At 36.4% G+C, this 18,954-nt stretch overlaps 1 protein-coding gene across 1 annotated transcript in view; it reads left to right on the top strand.

Annotated features, from left to right (window-relative positions):
• Positions 1 to 18,954, top strand: part of MAP3K2 (mitogen-activated protein kinase kinase kinase 2) — a 99,261-nt gene that overhangs the window by 41,182 nt on the left and 39,125 nt on the right. The window contains exons 2-3 of the mRNA XM_030840305.2: positions 14,500 to 14,568; positions 18,790 to 18,908. Of these exons, the coding sequence (XP_030696165.1) occupies positions 14,562 to 14,568; positions 18,790 to 18,908 (126 nt within the window). The 5' untranslated portion in view covers positions 14,500 to 14,561. The remainder of the gene's footprint in view (positions 1 to 14,499; positions 14,569 to 18,789; positions 18,909 to 18,954) is intronic.

The following is an 18,954-nucleotide window of genomic DNA, read 5'->3' as shown; positions in this document are numbered from 1 at the left end:
AAACTCAAGATGGCTTAAAGACTTAAATATAAGACATAACACAATGAAACTCCTATAAGAGAACACAGGCAAAACATTGTCTGACATAAATCATACCAATGTTTAGGTCAGTCTCCCAAGGCAATAGAAATAAAAGCAAAAATAAACATATGTGACCTAATCAAACTTATAAGCTTTTGCACAGCAAAGGAAACCATAAACAGAATGAAAAGACAACCTATGGACTGGGAGAAAATATTTGCAAATGATGTGACCTACTAGTGCTTAATTTCCAAACTATACAAACAGCTCATACAGCTCAATAACAAAAAAAGAAACAACCCAATCAGAAAGTGGGCAGAAGACCTAAATAGACATTTCTCCAAAGAAAATGTACAGATGGCCAACAGGCACATAAAAAGATGCTCAAATTGCTAATTATTAGAGAAATGCAAATAAAAACTACAATGAGGTACCACCTCACACCGGTCAGAATGGCCATCGTTAAAAAGTCTACAAATAACAAATGCTAGAGAGGGTGTGGAGAAAAGGGAATCCTCCTACACTGTTGGTGGGAATGTAAATTGGTGCAGCCACTATGGAAAACAGTATGAAGTTCCTTAAAAAACTAAAAATAGAATTGCCATATGATCCAGCAATCCCATTCCTGGACATATATTGGGACAAAAAGATGCATGCACCCTAGTGTTCATAGCAGCACTACTTACAATAGCCAAGACATGGAAACAACCTAAATGTCCATTGACAGATGAATGGATAAAGAAGATGTGGTACATATACACACTGGACTACTACTTAGCCATAAAAAAGTGAAATAATGCCATTTGCAGCAACATGGATGGACCTAGAGATTATCATATTAAGTGAAGTAAGTTAGGCAGAGAAAGACAAATATCATGTGATATTACTTATATGTGGAATCTAAAATATGACACAAACGAATGTACTTACGAAACAGAAACAGGCTCACAGTCATAGAAAACAAACTTGTGGTTACTAAAGGGGAAAGGGGGTGGGGAGGGATAAATTAGGAGTTTGGGATTAGCAGATTCAAGCTAATCTATATAAAATAGATTTTAAGAAAGGTTCTGTATAGCACAGGGAACCATAATAAACTATATTCAGTATCCTGTAATAAACCAAAAGAATATGAAAAAGAATATGTGTATATATATGTGTGTGTGTGTGTGTGTGTGTGTGTGTGTAACTGAATCCCTTTGCTGTACACCAGAAACTAGCGTTGTAAATCAACTATAATTCAATAAAAACATTCTAAAAATTTTAGAGAGTAAAGAATATGGGCTCTTATACGTTGTTCATACAAGAGTAGAGGAGTGTTTCTTTGGTATTTTAGCCAGCCTACTTATTTGAACCCCACCAGTTTCATGAATGAAAACTCATTTCTAATATCTTTCGTGCCAGTTAATAACCACCAAAACACACATGCGCATTTTTATCATTTACTATGCAAATAATAAAGGCTCTGATGTTGGGAATAAAAGGAAGAAGGATAGCAGAGACAGCAGTAACTGGAATGTAGCCTTTCTGAATAAATAGTAACTGTGCGTATTCCAGTTTTGTCAGTTGACCTAATAATGGTCTTTATAGCACTGTTTCCCTCTAGTACAGGATCCAGTCTAGGGTCAGGATGGATGAAGTTGCCATGTCTCTTTACTCTCCTTGAATCTGCAACATTTCCATAGCCGTTCTTTGACTTCTATCTCACTGGCATTTCTGAGGAATGCAGTCTCCCTTTTTGTTTAAATACAATGTTTCTTATTTTTTATTTGTCTAAAGTTTCTTTATGAATTGTATTTAGGTTATACATTCTCAGAAAACTGCTTAGTTTACATTGTGTCCTTCTCAGAGTATCACATCTAGAGACACAGGATGTTCATCCATCCTTTATATGTGATGTTAATTTTGATCACCTCATCAAGGACTTGCCCAAATTCTCCACTGTATACTTACTGACTCCATTAAATTTGTTAGAGTGAAGATATCATAAACAGAGTGTAAGGAGAAGACACCATAATGAACATATCCAACAAAATTCTTGTATCTAAAGTTTTAAAATGTGCAAAATACGTAAGCAGTCATTTTACAAAAGAGGATATCAAAGTGGCCAGTAAACCAATGAAAATGGTACTCAACATCATTAATCATCAGATAAATGTAAATTAAAACTATAGTGAGATATTACATAACCACCAGAATGACTAATAGTGTTGCTGAGGATGTGGAAGAACTGGAACTCTCTTACATTGCTGGTGAGAGTATATATATTTAACACAATCACTTTGAAGAAATGTTCGGCCAGAACTGCTAAAGCTAACTATATGCATGTCTTAGAGATCTAGCAGTTCCCTCCTTGGGTATATATCCAACAGAAATATGTGTTTATGTTTACAAAAAAGCATGTTCAAAGAGGTTCATAGAAGTTTTATTTGTAATAGCCAGTAACTGGAAACAACCTTCATGTCCATCAGTAGTAGAATGGGTAAATTAGTTGAGGTATAGGCTTATAATGGAATATTACACAGCAATGAAAGTGAACAAAATACTCATATAGATAATGTGGAAGAATTTCAGAGACATAAGATATTAAGTGAAAATAAATACAGGGAATTCCCTGGTGGCCATTGGTTGGGACTCCATGCTTTCACTGCCAGGGTCATGGGTTCAGTCGCTGGTTGGGGAACTAAGATCCTGCAAGCTGCACAGTGTGGCCAAAAAAAAGAAAAAAAAATACAAAGTTTGTCTTGTATGATTCGACTAACATGAAATTTTAAAAGGCAAAACTAATCTATGGCAATAAATGTCAAGATGATGGTTACCCTTGTGGGGAAAGGGTGACTGGGAATGGGTACAAAGGAGCCTTTATGGGTCCCGGAAATGTCTATATTTTTATCTGTTTGGTGGTTATGTGGGTAAATGCATATGTAAAATGTATATTTAAAATTTGTTCACTTTAGGTAAGTTCTGCATTCAAAAACTAAGGGTGGTAGGTAGAAAATGATGTTTATACCTCTGTTCCCTTCTAAGAGTTTTATAGATTTAGCTTTTCCATTTAGTCTTTGATCCATTTTGAATTAATTTTTACATATTATTTGAGGTAGGGGTCCAACTTCATGCTTTGGCATGTGGATATCCAGTTGTCCAGCACCTGTTATTGAAGACTGTTTTTTCCCCCATTGTCTTGGCACCCTTGTCAAAAATCATTTGACTGTAGATGTTCGGGTTTATTTCTGGACTCTCAATTCTATTCCACCAGTTTCTCTCCTTATGTCAGTACCGCCACTGTTTTGATTGCTATAATTTTGTAGTCATTTTTAAAATCAGGAAGTGTGAGTCCTCCAACTTTATTTTTCTTTTTCAATATTGTTTTGGCTCTTCAGGGTCTCTTGTAGCTCCATATGAATTTAAAGATCAGCTTTTCCATTTCTGCAAAGAAAGGCCATTGGAATTTTGATAGAGGATTTTGATAGAGATTGCATTGAATCTGTAGATCACTTTTTTTTTTAGAGTATAAATGCTTTACAGTGGTGTGTTAGTTTCAGTTTTATAATGAGTCTGTAGATCACTTTGAGAGTTTTGTCACCTACAAAATATTTTGTTCCAATCCATGAACATGGGATGTCTTTCTGTATATTTAGATCTGTTTCAGTTTCTTTCAATAATGTTTTATAGTTTCCAGTGTACAAGACTTTGTTATTCTTTTGATGCTGTTATAAATGGAATTTATTTCTAAATTTTATTTCTGTATTGTTCAGTGCTAGTGTATAGAAATACAACTGATTTTTCAGTGTTGATCTTGTATCCTGCAACTGTGCTGAACTCATTCATTAGCTCTAATATTGTTTTTGTGAACTTCTTAGATTTTCTGTATACAAGATTGTCAGCTGCAAATAGGGATAGTTTTGCTTCTTATCCAGTCTGGATTCCTTTGATTTCATTTTCTTGCCTCATATTCTGACTAGGACCTCCAGTACAATATTAAATATGAGTGGCAAGACTGGACATCCTTGCTTGTCCCTGATCTTAGGGGGCACATATGCAGTGTGCCCCCTAATTTTTCATCATTAAGTATGATGTTAGCTGTGGGTTTTTCATGGATCCCCTTTATCAGCTGGAGGAAATTTCCTTTTCTTCCTAGTCTTTTGAGTAGGCAGTTGGATTTTGGCACTTGCATTTTCGTTGTCTGTTGAGATGATCATGTATCTTTCTTTTATTCTATCAGTGTGGTTTATTACATTGATTTTTGTATGCTGAACCTACCTTGCTTTTGTGGGATATATCCTACACGTTCATGGTGTAGAGTCCCCCCTTTTTTTTTTTTTTTTTGCGGTACGCGGGCCTCTCACCGTTGTGGCCTCTCCTGTTGTGGAGCATAGGCTCCAGACGCGCAGGCTCAGCAGCCATGGCTCACGGGCATAGCCGTTACGCGGCATGTGGGATCTTCCCGGACCGGGGCACGAACCCATGTCCCCTGCATCGGCAGGCGGACTCTCCACCACTGCACCACCAGGGAAGCCCTAGAGTCCCCTTTTTTAACGTTCTGGATTAGATTTGCTAGTATTTTGTTGAGGATTTATCTGTATTCACAAAGTTATCAATCTGTAGTTTTCTCTTGTAACGTGTTTGTCTGGTTTGGTTATCAGAGTAATACTAGGTTCAGTATTTTTTTTTTTTAATAATTGGTGGTAATTCTTTCTTAAATGTTTGAAGCCATCTATCTGGCTTAGGACTTCTTATTTGTGAAAAGTTTTAAAATTTCTAATTCAATCTCTTTATTTCATCCAGGTGATCTAATCCATTGATATACAGTGCTTCATAGTATTCCCTTATCCTTTTTATTTCTGTAAGATTGGTAGTAATTCTCCTTTAATTCCTGAGTTTAGATATTTGTATCTTCCCTCTTTTTTTCCTTGGTTAATTTAGCTAAAATTTTGTCAATTTTATTGATCTTTTCAAAGAACCATTGTTTCATTGATTGAAAAAATTTCTATTGTGTTTTAATTTTTTTGGTTTGTTTCTACTTCTAATTCTTATTGTTTCTTTCCTTCTACTTGCTTTGGGTTTAACATGCTCGTCCTTTTTTGGTGTTTTAAGGTAGAAGTTTAGTTTATTGATTTGAGATCTTTTTTTTTTTAATATAAACACTAACTGTTACAAATTTCTCTCTCTCTCTTTTTTTTGGAGGGGGCCATGCTGCATGGCTTGCAAGATCTTAGTTCCCCCACCAGGGATTGAACCCAGTCCATGGCAGTGAAAGTGCTGAGCCCTAACCACTGGACTGCCAGGGAGTTCCCAACAGTTATAAATTTATCTTTAAGTTGTACTTTAGGTGTATCCAATAATTTTCAGTATGTTTTGTTTTTATTTTCATTCTTCTCAAAGCATTTTCTAATTTTCCATGTGACTTCTTTTTTGTTCCATTGGTTCTTTAGGAATGTGTTATTTAATTTTCACATATTTGTAAATTCCCCAAATTTCTTTCTATTATCAGTTTCTCATTTCATTGCATTGTTGTCAGGGAACATACATCATATTTCTTAAATCTATTTATACTTGCTGAGATAAGTTTTATTGCCTAACAAGTGGTCTGTCCTGGAAAATGTTGCACATGTATTTGAGAAAAGCGTGTATTTTTCTGTTTTGGGGTTCAGTGTTCTATAGATATAGTGCTCTATATCTATGTAGCATTATTTTATCTGTATAGCATATTATAGCATTATTTAAGTCTTCACTTTTTCATTGATTTTCTGTTTACTTGTTTTATCCAGTATTGAAAATGAGGCATTGAAATCTCTGTTATATTTGAATTGTTTATTTCAAGTCTATCTTTTTTTTTCCCATGCATTTTGAGAGTCTGTTGTTTATACATGTTCATAATTACTATATCTTGTTGATAAGTTGGCAATTTTTTCACTATAAATGTCCTACTTTGCCACTAATAATGATTTTGTAATATATTCTTTTTTATATTTAATAATTATTTATTATTTACGGTTATAGGAAACAAATTTTAAACAAATTTGCATACATGTTTTGTTGCTGTGATATATGAGAGACTGATCAATAAAAGACTGTCAAGCTCAACATAATAAAGGCCATATATGACAAGCCCACAACAAACATCATCCTCAATGGTGAAAAACTGAAAGCATTTCCACTAAGATCAGGAACAAGACAAGGTTGCCCACTCTCACCACTCTTATTCAACATAGTTTTGGAAGTTTTAGCCACAGCAATCAGAGAAGAAAAGGAAATAAAAGGAATCCAAATTGGAAAGGAAGAAGTAAAGCTGTCACTGTTTGCAGATGACATGATCCTATACATAGAGAACCCTAAAGATGCTACCAGAAAACTACTAGAGCTAATCAATGAATTTGGTAAAGTGGTAGGATACAAAATTAATGCACAGAAATCTCTGGCATTCCTATATACTAATGATGAAAAATCTAAAAAGTGAAATCAAGAAAACACTCCCATTTACCATTGCAACAAAAAGAATAAAATATCTAGGAATAAACCTACCTAAGGAGACAAAAGACCTGTATGCAGAAAATTATAAGACACTGATGAAAGAAATTAAAGATGATACAAATAGATGGAGAGATATACCATGTTCTTGGATTGGAAGAATCAACATTGTGAAAATGACTATACCTCTCAAAACAATCTACACATTCAGTGCAATCTCTATCAAACTACCACTGGCATTTTTCACAGAACTAGAACAAAAAATTGCACAATTTGTATGGAAACACAAAAGACCCCGAATAACAAAAGCATTCCTGAGAAAGAAAAACAGAGCTGGAGGAATCAGGCTCCCTGACTTCAGACTATACTACAAAGCTACAGTTATCAAGATGGTATGGTACTGGCACAAAAACAGAAAGATAGATCAATGGAACAGGATAGAAAGCCCAGAGATAAACCCACGCACATATGGACACCTTATCTTTGATAAAGGTGGCAGGAATGTACAGTGGAGAAAGGACAGCCTCTTCAATAAGTGGTGCTGGGAAAACTGGACAGGTACTTTTAAAAGTATGAGATTAGATCACTCCCTAACACCATACACAAAAATAAGCTCAAAATGGATTAAAGACCTAAATGTAAGGCCAGAAACTATCAAACTCTTAGAGGAAAACATAGGCAGAACACTCTATGACATAAATCACAGCAAGATCCTTTCTGACCCACCTCCTAGAGTAATGGAAATAAAAACAAAAATAAACAAATGGGACCTAATGAAACTTGAAAGCTTTTGCACAGCAAAGGAAACCATAAACAAGACCAAAAGCCAAGCCTCAGAATGGGAAAAATATTTGCAAATGAAGCAACTGACAAAGGATTAATCTCCAAAATTTACAAGCAGCTCATGCAGCTCAATAACAAAAAAACAAACAACCCAATCCAAACATGGGCAGAAGACCTAAATAGACATTTCTCCAAAGAAGATATACAGACTGCCAACAAACACATGAAAGAATGCTCAACATCGTTAATCATTAGAGAAATGCAAATCAAAACTACAATGAGATATCATCTCACACCAGTCAGAATGGCCATCATCAAAAAATCTAGAAACAATAAATGCTGGAGAGGGTGTGGAGAAAAGGGAACACTCTTGCACTGCTGGTGGGAATGTGAATTGGTTCAGCCACTATGGAGAACAGTATAGAGGTTCCTTAAAAAACTACAAATAGAACTACCATATGACCGAGCAATCCCACTACTGGGCATATACCCTGAGAAAACCAAAATTCAAAAAGAGTCATGTACCAAAATGTTCATTGCAGCTCTATTTACAATAGCCCGGAGATGGAAACAACCTAAGTGCCCATCATCGGATGAATGGATAAAGAAGATGTGGCATATATATACAATGGAATATTACTCAGCCATAAAAAGAAACGAAATTGAGCTATTTGTAATGAGGTGGATAGACCTAGAGTCTGTCATACAGAGTGAAGTAAGTCAGAAAGAAAAAGACAAATACCGTATGCTAACACATATATATGGAATTTAAGAAAAAAAATGTCATGAAGAACCTAGGGGTAAGGCAGGAATAAAGACGCAGACCTCCTAGAGAACGGACTTGAGGATATGGGGAGGGGGAAGGGTGAGCTGTGACAGGGCGAGAGAGAGTCATGGACATATACACACTACCAAACGTAGTAAGGTAGATAGCTAGTGGGAAGCAGCCGCATGGCACAGGGATATTGGCTTGGTGCTTTGTGACAGCCTGGAGGGGTGGGATAGGGAGGGTGGGAGGGAGGGAGACGCAAGAGGGAAGACATATGGGAACATATGTTTATGTATGACTGATTCACTTTGTTATAAAGCAGAAACTAACACACCATTGTAAAGCAATTATACCCCAATAAAGATGTTAAAAAAAAAAAAAGACTGTCAAGCATAAAAATATCAATGTATAACATCAGGATAAAATTCTGTGGGGGAAGTGAAATGGAAATATAATTTCAAGGAGTAAAAGGAATGATGTAAAATGTCTGATTGTTAAAGAGCTTGTCTTGTACTTTTAAAATGGATGATGGTGGCTCTCACATCATAATGATGCTTTCTTTTTTTTCCCAACATCTTTATTGGAATATAATTGCTCTACAATGGTGCATTAGCTTCTGCTGTATAACAAAGTGAATCAGCCATACATATACACATACCGCATATCCCCTTCCTCTTGTGTCTCCCTCCCACCGTCCCTATCCCACCTCTCTAGGTGGTCACAGAGCACCAGGCTGATCTCACTGTTCTATGCAGCTGCTTCCCACCAGCCATCCATTCTACATTTGGTAGTGTATGTATGTCCATGCCACTCTCTCACCTTGTCCCAGCTCACCCCTCCCCATCCCTGTGTCCTCAAGTCCACTCTCCACATCTGCGTCTTTATTCCTGTTCTGCCTGTAGGTTCTTCAGAACCATTTTTTAAATTTAAGATTCCATATGTATGTGTTAGCATACGGTATTTGTTTTTCCCTTTCTGACTTACTCGGTATGACAGACTCTAGGTCCATCCACCTCACTACAAATAACTCAATTTTGTTTCTTTTTATGGCTGAGTAATATTCCATTGTATATATGTTCCATATCTTCTTTATCCATTCATCTGTCGATGGACACTTAGGTTGCTTCAATGTCCTGGCTATTGTAAATAGTGCTGCAGTGAATACTGTGGTACATGACTCTTTTTGAACTATGGTTTTCTCAGGGTATGTGCCCAGTAGTGGGATTACTGGGTTGTATGGTAGTTCTATTTTTAGTTTTTTAAGGAACCTCCATACTGTTCTCTGTAGTGGCTGTATCAATTTACATTCCCACCAACAGTGCAAGAGGGTTCCCTTTTCTCCACACCCTCTCCAGCATTTATTGTTTGTAGACTTTTTTTTTTTTAATTTATTTTTGGCTGTGTTGGGTCTTCGTTTCTGTGCGAGGGCTTTCTGTAGTTGCGGCAAGCGGGGGCCACTCTTCATCACGATCTGTGGGCCTCTCACTATCGCGGCCTCTCTTGTTGCGGAGCACAGGCTCCAGACGCGCAGGCTCAGTAGTTGTGGCTCACGGGCCCAGTTGCTCCGTGGCATGTGGGATCTTCCCAGACCAGGGCTCTACCCCATGTCCCCTGCATTGGCAGGCAGATTCTCAACCACTGTGCCACCAGGGAAGCCCCGTTTGTAGACTTTTTGATGATGGCCATTCTGACTGGTGTGAGATGAAACCTCATTGTAGTTTTGATTTGCATTTCTCTAATGATTAGTGATGTTGAGCATCCTTTCATGTGTTTGTTGGCAATCTGTATATCTTCTTTGGAGAAATGTCTGTTTAGGTCTTCTGGCCATTTTTGGATTGTTGTCCGTTTTTTTTGATATTGAGCTGCATGAGCTGCTTGTATATTTTGGAGATTGATCCTTTGTCAGTTGCTTCATTTGCAAATATTTTCTCCTATTCTGAGGGTTTTCTTTTCATCTTGTTTATGGTTTCCTTTGCTGTGCAAAAGCTTTCAAGTTTCATTAGGTCCCATTTTTTTATTTTTGTTTTTATTTCCCTTTCTCTAGGAGGTGGGTCAAAAAGAATCTCGCTGTGATTTATGTCATAGAGTGTTCTTCCTATGTTTTCCTCTAAGAGTTTTATAGTGTCTGGCCTTACATTTAGGTCTTTAATCCATTTTGAGTTTATTTTTGTGTATGGTGTTAGGGAGTGTTCCATTTTTTTCTTTTACATGTAGCTGTCCAGTTTTCCCAGCACCACTTATTGAAGAGGCTGTCTTTTCTCCATTGTATATTCTTACCTCCTTTATCAAAGATAAGGTGACCATATGTGTGTGAGTTTATCTCTGGGCTTTCTATCCTGTTCCATTGATCTATCTTTCTGTTTTTGTGCCAGTACCATACTATCTTGATAACTGTAGCTTTGTAGTATAGTCTGAAGTCAGGGAGCCTGATTCCTCCAGCTCTGTTTTTCCTTCTCAGGAATGCTTTTGTTATTCGGGGTCTTTTGTGTTTCCATACAAATTGTGCAATTTTTTGTTCTAGTTCTGTGAAAAATGCTGGTGGTAGTTTGATAGGAATTGCACTGAATGTGTAGATTGTTTTGAGAGGTATAGTCATTTTCACAATGTTGATTCTTCCAATCCAAGAACATGGTATATCTCTCCACCTGTTTGTATCATCTTTAGTATCTTTCATCAGTGTCTTATAGTTTTCTGCATACAGGTCTTTTGTCTCCTTAGGTAGGTTTATTCCTAGATATTTTATTCTTTTTGTTGCAATGGTAAGTGGGAGTGTTTCCTTAATTTCTCTTTCAGATTTTTCATCATTAGTATATAGGAATGCCAGAGATTTCTGTGCATTAATTTTGTATCCTGCTACTTTACCAAATTCATTGATTAGCTCTAGTAGTTTTCTGGTAGCATCTTTAGGGTTCTCTATGTATAGGATCATGTCATCTGTAAACAGTGACAGTTTTACTTCTTTTCCGATTTGGATTCCTTTTATTTCTTTTTCTCTCTGATTGCTGTGGCTAAAATTTCCAAGACTTATGTTGAATAATAATGGTGAGAGTGGGGAGCCTTGTCTTGTTCCTGATCTTAGAGGAAATGGTTTCAGTTTTTCACCCTTGAGAACAATATCGGCTGTGGGTTTGTCATATATGGCCTTTTATATGTTGAGGTAAGTTTTCTCTATGCCTACTTTCTGGAGGGTTTTTATCATAAATGGGTGTTGAATTTTGTCAAAAGGTTTTTCTGTATCAATTTTGATGATCATATGGTTTTTCTCCTTCAGTTTGCTAATATGGTGTATCACATTGATTGATTTGCGTATGTTGAAGAATCCTTGCCTTCCTGGGATAAACCCTACTTAATCAGGGTGTGTGATCCTTTTAATGTGCTGTTGGATTGTGTTTGCTAGTATTCTGTTGAGGATTTTTGCATCTATATTTATCAGTCATATTGGCCTGTAGTTTTCTTTCTTTGTGACATCTCTGTCTGATTTTGGTATCAGGGTGATGGTGGCCCTGTAGAATGAGGTTGGGAGTGTTCCTCCCTCTGCCAAATTTTGGAAGAGTTTGAGAAAGACAGGTGTTAGCTCTTCTCTAAATGTTTGATAGAATTTGCCTGTGAAGCCATTTGGTCCTGGGCTTTTGTTTGTTGGAAGATTTTTAGTCACAGTTTCATATTCAGTGCTCGTTTATAATATATTCTATTTTGTCTGCTATTAATATAGCTAGGTCTCCTTTGGCTACTGTTTGCATGGTATATCTTTTTACAGTCTTTAACTTTCAACCTGTTTTGTGCCTGAATCTATAATGTGTCTGATGTAGACAGCATATAGTTAGATCTTGTTTTTTAACCTAGTCTGCTAATCTCTGCCTTTTAACTGGTTTGTTTATTCCTCTTATATTTAATATAATTACACATAAGGTAAGATTACATCTGTCATTTTATTTTTGTGTTCTATGTGTTTTGTATCTTTTTTTGTTGTTGTTGTTCCTCATTCCTCCATTACTGCCTTCTTTGTGTTAAATAGATATTTTGTTGTGTGCTATTTTAATTCTCTCATTTCTTTTGCCATTTTAAAAAATGTATTCTTCAGTCATTGACCTGGGGATTAAAATTAACATCTCAACTTAAAACAATGTAGTTTGAGTTAATGCCACTTAATTTGAGTGGCATACAAAATTTCCCTTTTAACTCCATCCCTCCTCTTTCCTTTGTACTATACAAAGGGAAATTTGTGTATATTGTTGTACAAATTATATCTATATATTGTACACCCAACAACACGCTTATAATTATTGCTTTATGCAGTTTCTTTAAACTTGTCTATTAATTTCCTTCTGCTCTTTGTATAGAAAAGAGTTCACATAGCCTCACTGCTTATCTTTGGAATGAATTGCTTATCATTGGCTGGCATCTGAGAACTTGGATTTCAGGAGAGTTCCCAGCTGCCTAACTGACAAGAATGGCTTATTGTGCCTCAGCTGCTTATACAAACAATATAGTTTATGCTGAACACTGGCTTTTCATCTGGGAATCAGGAATTTTTGTATGTGTCTAGTTAGTCTGACATTTAGGCTTTCTCAGGGTCAGTTTCTGTTGATTGCTTTTTCTCTGTGTATGGACTATTATCTTTGTATGTCTCATTTTTTTCTTGAAAACTGGACATTTAAAATACCATAATGGGCCACCTCTGGAAATCAGATTCTTCTCCCTCCCCAGTGGTTTTTTGTTTGTTTGTTTTTTGGCTGTGCCATACAGCATGCCGGATCTTAGTTCCCTGACCAGGGATTAAACCTATGTCCCCTGCATTCGGAACATGGAGTCTTAACCACTGGACCACCAGGGAAGTCCCCTCCCCAGTGTTTTTTGTTTATTCTTCTTATTTGTTTGTTTAGTGACATTTCAGAACTCACTTTTTAAAGTCTGTATTCTTTGTCATATATGGTCAGTGAAGACTGCTCTTAGTTTAGCTGTCATCTAATGATTAGACAGAGATTTCCTTAGATACTTGGAACAGATAAGTCTCGAAGTCTTTTTTGAGTGGTTTTCTGTGTGTGTTGGGGCTGGCCTTTAACATTCTCCCAGGCATTTACAACTCCACCTTATCCTTTACTTACTGCTACACAGAGCCTCAGAGTTAGCCAGAGGTGAAAGCCGAGGGCCTTCTTAGGCCTTTCTTGAGTAAAGCAACAGCCTTGGGCATTTGTGTACCTTCTAGAGTCCCAGGAGTCTGTTCCCTGTTGACATCTCATTTCTCAGCTTTTCTAAGTTCCCTGTTGACATCTCATTTTTCAGAGTTCCCTGTTGACATCTCATTTCTCATTTCAGAGTTCCCTGTTGACATCTCATTTCTCAGCTTTTCTAAAAAATTTTTTTCTTAACCTATTGTTTGCCCAACTATTTTCCCCTTCCTCAGACAGTTGACATATGTTGTCCCTGATTGATTTCAGCAAACACTCTAAGTTCTTTGCAATGGAAAAGCTTTGAGTCAGGTTAAATAAAGGCAGCCTTTCAAATGGGGTCTATCAGCCAACCATTAGATAGGTCAAATAATGACAGTTTTTTTGGAATCAGACTTTGAAGGCATTCCAGTTCCATTCTGCCCTTTCCAGTTGCTGCCAGGCTGCTCATTTTCATGGTGACTGTGGGCAGGGTTTAGATTGCTACTTTGGAGCTGGGAATAAGGGGCAGGAAGATAGGAATAGGGAAGGTCAGAATGCCACAAGGTTCTCTCTTTTTACTGTGACTCCTAAATGCTGCCCAGATTGCTGCAAACTTTCGGTTAATTCCTCTTTGTTGATTGTGATAATATTTTCTTTTATGGAGATTTGTAGGCCTTTACTATTTTGTTGATGTCTCTAAATATGACATTTGCCACTCAATCTTTATATCTGCCATTGCCCTGTGGGAACTTCAGTTTTTGTTTTTTTTAATTTTTATTTATTTATTTATTTTTGGCTGCATCGGGTCTTAGTTGCGGTGCGCGAGCTTCTCTGTAGTTGTGATGCGTGGGCTCCAGAGCACGTGGGCTCAGTAGTTGTGGCATGCCAGCTTAGTTGCCCCGCTGCATGTGGCATCCTAGTTCCCCTACCAGGGATCAAACCCACGTCCCCTGCATTGGAAGGTGGATTCTTATCCACTGGATCAACAGGGAAGTCCCGGAACTTGAGTTTATTAGATTATCTCTTAAGTGTTTTGACTCTCAAAAATCGTTTTGTTTTGTTTTGCTTTAGCTTAGATAGATAGGAACGTGAAAAGTACTTAGGTAAATTTAATTTAAAATAATAATAATTTTCAGTTCCTTCTCAATAATTGAATATCTGGAAAAAAGAAGGCACTTCTCCCCAGCAAAATGTGTAAAGTATTAATATTGTACATTCACATTAGTGTTATTTATACTGACTTTTTTCTTTTTGTGGCTACCTCTTCTCTTTCTTCGTCTTATTAACGTGTTCATCTTTTTATGTTCTTAGGCAATAGAGAATGCTGATGAGAGAACCATTTCCCTAATTTTCAAATAGTCAAGCTGGTTGCCATGATGGGTGAGTTCCAACTAAAAGCATTTCTCATCTATAATTAAAGGATAAAATGGGAGGGACAACTTTTTCTCTGTGTGTATGATAAGCTTTTTATGAAGAAATTTTATGATTAAGTAGATTTATGTAATATTTTACATTTATTTACTTAATAGATTTTCAATTAAAGCACTTTTTGTGTTGACTTCTACAGTTTTGGGATAACCAGTTTATGCAGAACATAGTATGGACATTCAAAATAAACTGTTGAGATGGATTGTGATTTTCTTAGAACCTGATGGCCAGAGAGAATACTTGGTAAAGAAACCTGACTTTTAAAAATTGAATAAATGTTGAAGAATGAATTGTTATAATTACTCAACAGTGTAATAATATAGATAGGCTAAAGAAAATAGCTGCATAAAAATAATAAATCATGAAACTTTATAAAAGAATAGAGCAGTAAATCATTGGTGCTTGAAGAGGATATGTTTTACAACTCTTGTGAATTTCCTATGGTGTCATAATGTTAATGGAAAGAGAGGCTAAAGTATGGGAATGGATTGTGGGTGTTCAGTTTCTATATCATTTTGTTTTCTTCTTTACTCTCTTTTCTTTCTTTTCTTCTCTTTTCTCCTTGGGGTTGAGCATTCCAATGTGAGGCAGGGATTGGACAGTGAAACACTAGAAAGAAATGGAGCAACTGGCCTGTCCTATCTTAAATGGGGAAAAATGGACTGGGTAGTTGGAAGCTAAGGTTTTAAACTTAGACCAGTATCTTATAACGGTATCTTAGTGCTGACATGTATTTGCCAATGTTTGTCTTTGTCACACTTTTCCTACCACTTGCTTAACAAATGTATCAATATTGGTCACTCGGATTTCCCTGGTTGGTGCAGTGGTTAAGAATCTGTCTGCTGGGGCTTCCCTGGTGGCGCAGTGGTTAAGAATCCACCTGCCAATGCAGGGGACATGGGTTCAAGCCCTGGGCCGGGAAGATCCCACATGCTGCAAAGCAACTAAGCCGGTGCGCCACAACTACTGAGCCTGCGCTCTAGAGCCCACAGGCCACAACTACTGAGCCCGTGAGCCACAACTCCTGAAGACCATACGTTCTAGGCCCAGTGCTCTGCAACAAGAGAAGCCACTGCAATGAGAAGTCTGTGCACCACAACGAAGAGTAGCCCCCGCTCGCTGCAACTAGTGAAAGCCTGTGTGCAGTAACGAAGACGCAACGCAGCCAAAAATAAATTAATTAATTTAAAAAAATATATTAGTCACTTGTATATGTATATACATGGCATTTAGGCCAAGGAACTTTAATTTGTCTGTGTTCTTTAGTGGGAGGGCTAGCACACTTTCAGTGTGTCTACTCGTGGTAAGTGTGTAAAATAAACCTCCACCTTCCTACTTTCTAAATTTCTCTTCTACAGTCTCTTTTATTTATTTATTTAAAATTTTTTATTTTTGGCTGCGTTGGGTCTTCATTGCTGCACGCAGACTTTCTCTAGTTGCGGCAAGTGGGGGCTACTCTTCGTTGTGGTGCGCTGGCTTCTCTTGTGGAGCATGGGCTCTAGGCTCGTGGGCTCAGTAGTTGTGACTCGCCGGCTCTAGAGCACAGGCTCAGTAGTTGTGGCACGTGGGCTTAGTTGCTCCGCAGCATGTGGGATCTTCCCAGACCAGGGCTCGAACCCATGTCCCCTGCATTGGCAGGCAGATTCTTAACCACTGTGCTACCAGGGAAGCCCTACTTTCTCCTTTTTTAACCATGAGTGCAGTGCCATCATGTGGTCCAAATTCTCCACTTTTGTCACCTTCGCCTCCAATTCCAAATTGGATATCCTTTTACTGAATTCATACCAACTTTTCATGTTTGTTGCTCTCACTTGCAGTCTGAACTTTATATTAAATTGAATTACACCATACTTCTCAAATGATACTTATAGTATGCAAAGAACAGTCATTGCTTAAAAACATGTACAAAGCTAGTCACAAGAAACTGTGAATATTTAAAAGTGTGTCACAGATATTTGAATTTTTGATTGAAGATTTTCTCCTGTAGTTTTAAAGTAAAATAAGAATATAAGATATCAAGTTAAACATTGCTGATAAATTTTTTATTTGAAATTATTTCCCAAGTATTTTCCGGTTTTCTGCTCAACTCACTGTCCTTTTAACGTTTGTCAGAAATACACTGCTTCTCCTGTGTGACTGTTGGTCAGGCTCTGGGATCCTTCAAGCATCCTCTCTGCCATTTGGATCAACTCATGATCCTATGACGTTTATAACCTGTCTAATTTTCCTAGTACCTGTAACCACCATAGAGATTCTTAATAGAGTAAAACAGTCTAGGAATAGTTAGAACAGTGCTTGTAGTGTATGTGTATGTTCACCACTTTGCTCGATCCTTTGGGGATTTGTTAGCTTACATCTTATCAAAAGTAAGTTACCTACTGGGTACTAATTTACCATCTGATTCTCCTTCATTCCAGAAAAAGAAGGAATTCAATTAAGTAACTCTTCAGTTGTATGTTATCTCCCTGAGAAGTTACTTTTATTCAAATGGCTCTCTTTACTTTTTTACATGTACTGTAGAAAACGGTATTCATTTTTTTAAACACGGAAGTTAGTATATGTAAATGTGATAAGAGATTTAAGCCAAAGCCTTCCCAGGCGTTTATTTATTTTGGTGTTATAATATTAAACATGTAATGTTAAACATTAAATATTGTGAAAATGCCTAAATTCAAGTGTTTAATGAAGAAAATAAAACATAGATATGTTTAAGAGTTTTCCTTTCCCCAGTATAGAATTAAGGGTCTTACTTTTCTTAAGAAGGTTACATCAGATAATTTTATTCCAGTTCAGATCATTTTCAACTTATTCTTTTTCTAAGGGAGGATTTATTTTTATCAATAAATGACATAATCTGGCTTGGACCCATATACAATACACCTGTTGTTATTACATTATACCCATCTGGCTCAGTTACTGTTTGGCTAAGCTAATATTATGTAGAAGTTTTATTTTACAAAGAATACTTTGTGAAGGATTAAAATTTTCTCCAGACCTGGAATTTATTAACAAAACCTTTGGAGCCATTATTTTAATTTTAATATGCAAGTTTTTTTTTTACTGTAGAACAGAATATATTGAGTGTTATAAAAAATTAACATGTTAGAGAAGTCAGCTATTTGTGTGTTTGAAAGACTGATGAAGCCATTGACTTGCCACATTCTTTTTAATGATCTCCCTTTACAGGATAAAGCATGTTTTAACTACTGCTCTGGAACATAAATTATTCTTCACCAAAATGGTTACATTTTAAAATGTAAGCTGTAAAGTCCCTCAGTTCCTTTATTTACCAATTGGTGATTATCATTAGTAGAGTTGATTTACTAGTGAAAATCAATTAAATTGTCTCTGAAGTTTTCCAGAGATCGTATAGTTGACATTACTAGGAGGCTCATGCTTATAGTCTTAGGAATCTTTGATGTGTTTGGAAGAGAGTAAAAGTTCATGGTTCATGATCCTTTCATTCAGTTTTATGGATTCATTACTTTTTTCTTGCATTGTTACCTTTTAAGTTGTTAGTGGCTGAGACCATTAAATAGTTTGTCTGTTAAATGTAGTCTTGTTGAACCTTATGGTGAAGAAGTTAAAAAAAAAAAACACTTCCAAGTATCAGTATGGGTCTTCATCCACTGATAAAGCGTTTCTTTGTTTCTGACTTGAAGTATTGATGAAAGAGAAAAACTCTAAAAGGCATTCCATACTTTGAACATAAATGTTAAATAATGATGGTATTTATAGAAAGTTGTTTATTTTTTCCCCACTTGTTTTAATTAAGATTTTAGATGTCTTGTTGATGTTTTGTTTAGGTGTCGTAGAAAAGAATTTGTCATAACAGGGCTGTTTTGACTCATATGCTAGGATGTTACATCATTAGAAGCATCAGTATGACTTTACTTGCCTTATAAATGTCTCGTGTGAACACCTATGCGAGTAAGATGCAAGTGCTTGAGTCTAGTGCAGTTTTAATGTTACTTGTCTTCAGTTTTTAAATAACTAAATTTTTATTTCACCAAAATAGCAGGAGTGTAGGCATTGAAGATGTTCTAAGTGCATTTTTTGCATTAAATTAATGTATTTTTGCATTAAATTTTACTATAAATTTTTGTATTGGTGTCTATGATAAATACATACTGAAATTACAATTCTGTGTATATGTTATTTTAAAAATACCAGATGATCAGCAAGCTTTGAAGTCAATCATGCAAGATTTGGCTGTTCTTCATAAGGCCAGTCGACCAGCATTATCCTTACAGGAAACCAGAAAAGCAAAATCCTTATCACCAAAAAAGCAGGTATTTGTCTCAATAATATTTTAATAAATATATATTGTTATTCTAT

The sequence above is a fragment of the Globicephala melas genome, chromosome 7 (assembly GCF_963455315.2).
Source record: "Globicephala melas chromosome 7, mGloMel1.2, whole genome shotgun sequence".
Lineage (NCBI taxonomy): Eukaryota > Metazoa > Chordata > Mammalia > Artiodactyla > Delphinidae > Globicephala > Globicephala melas.
The sequence above is the reverse complement of the archived record's forward strand: the minus strand, read 5'-3'. Positions and strand labels throughout refer to the sequence as shown.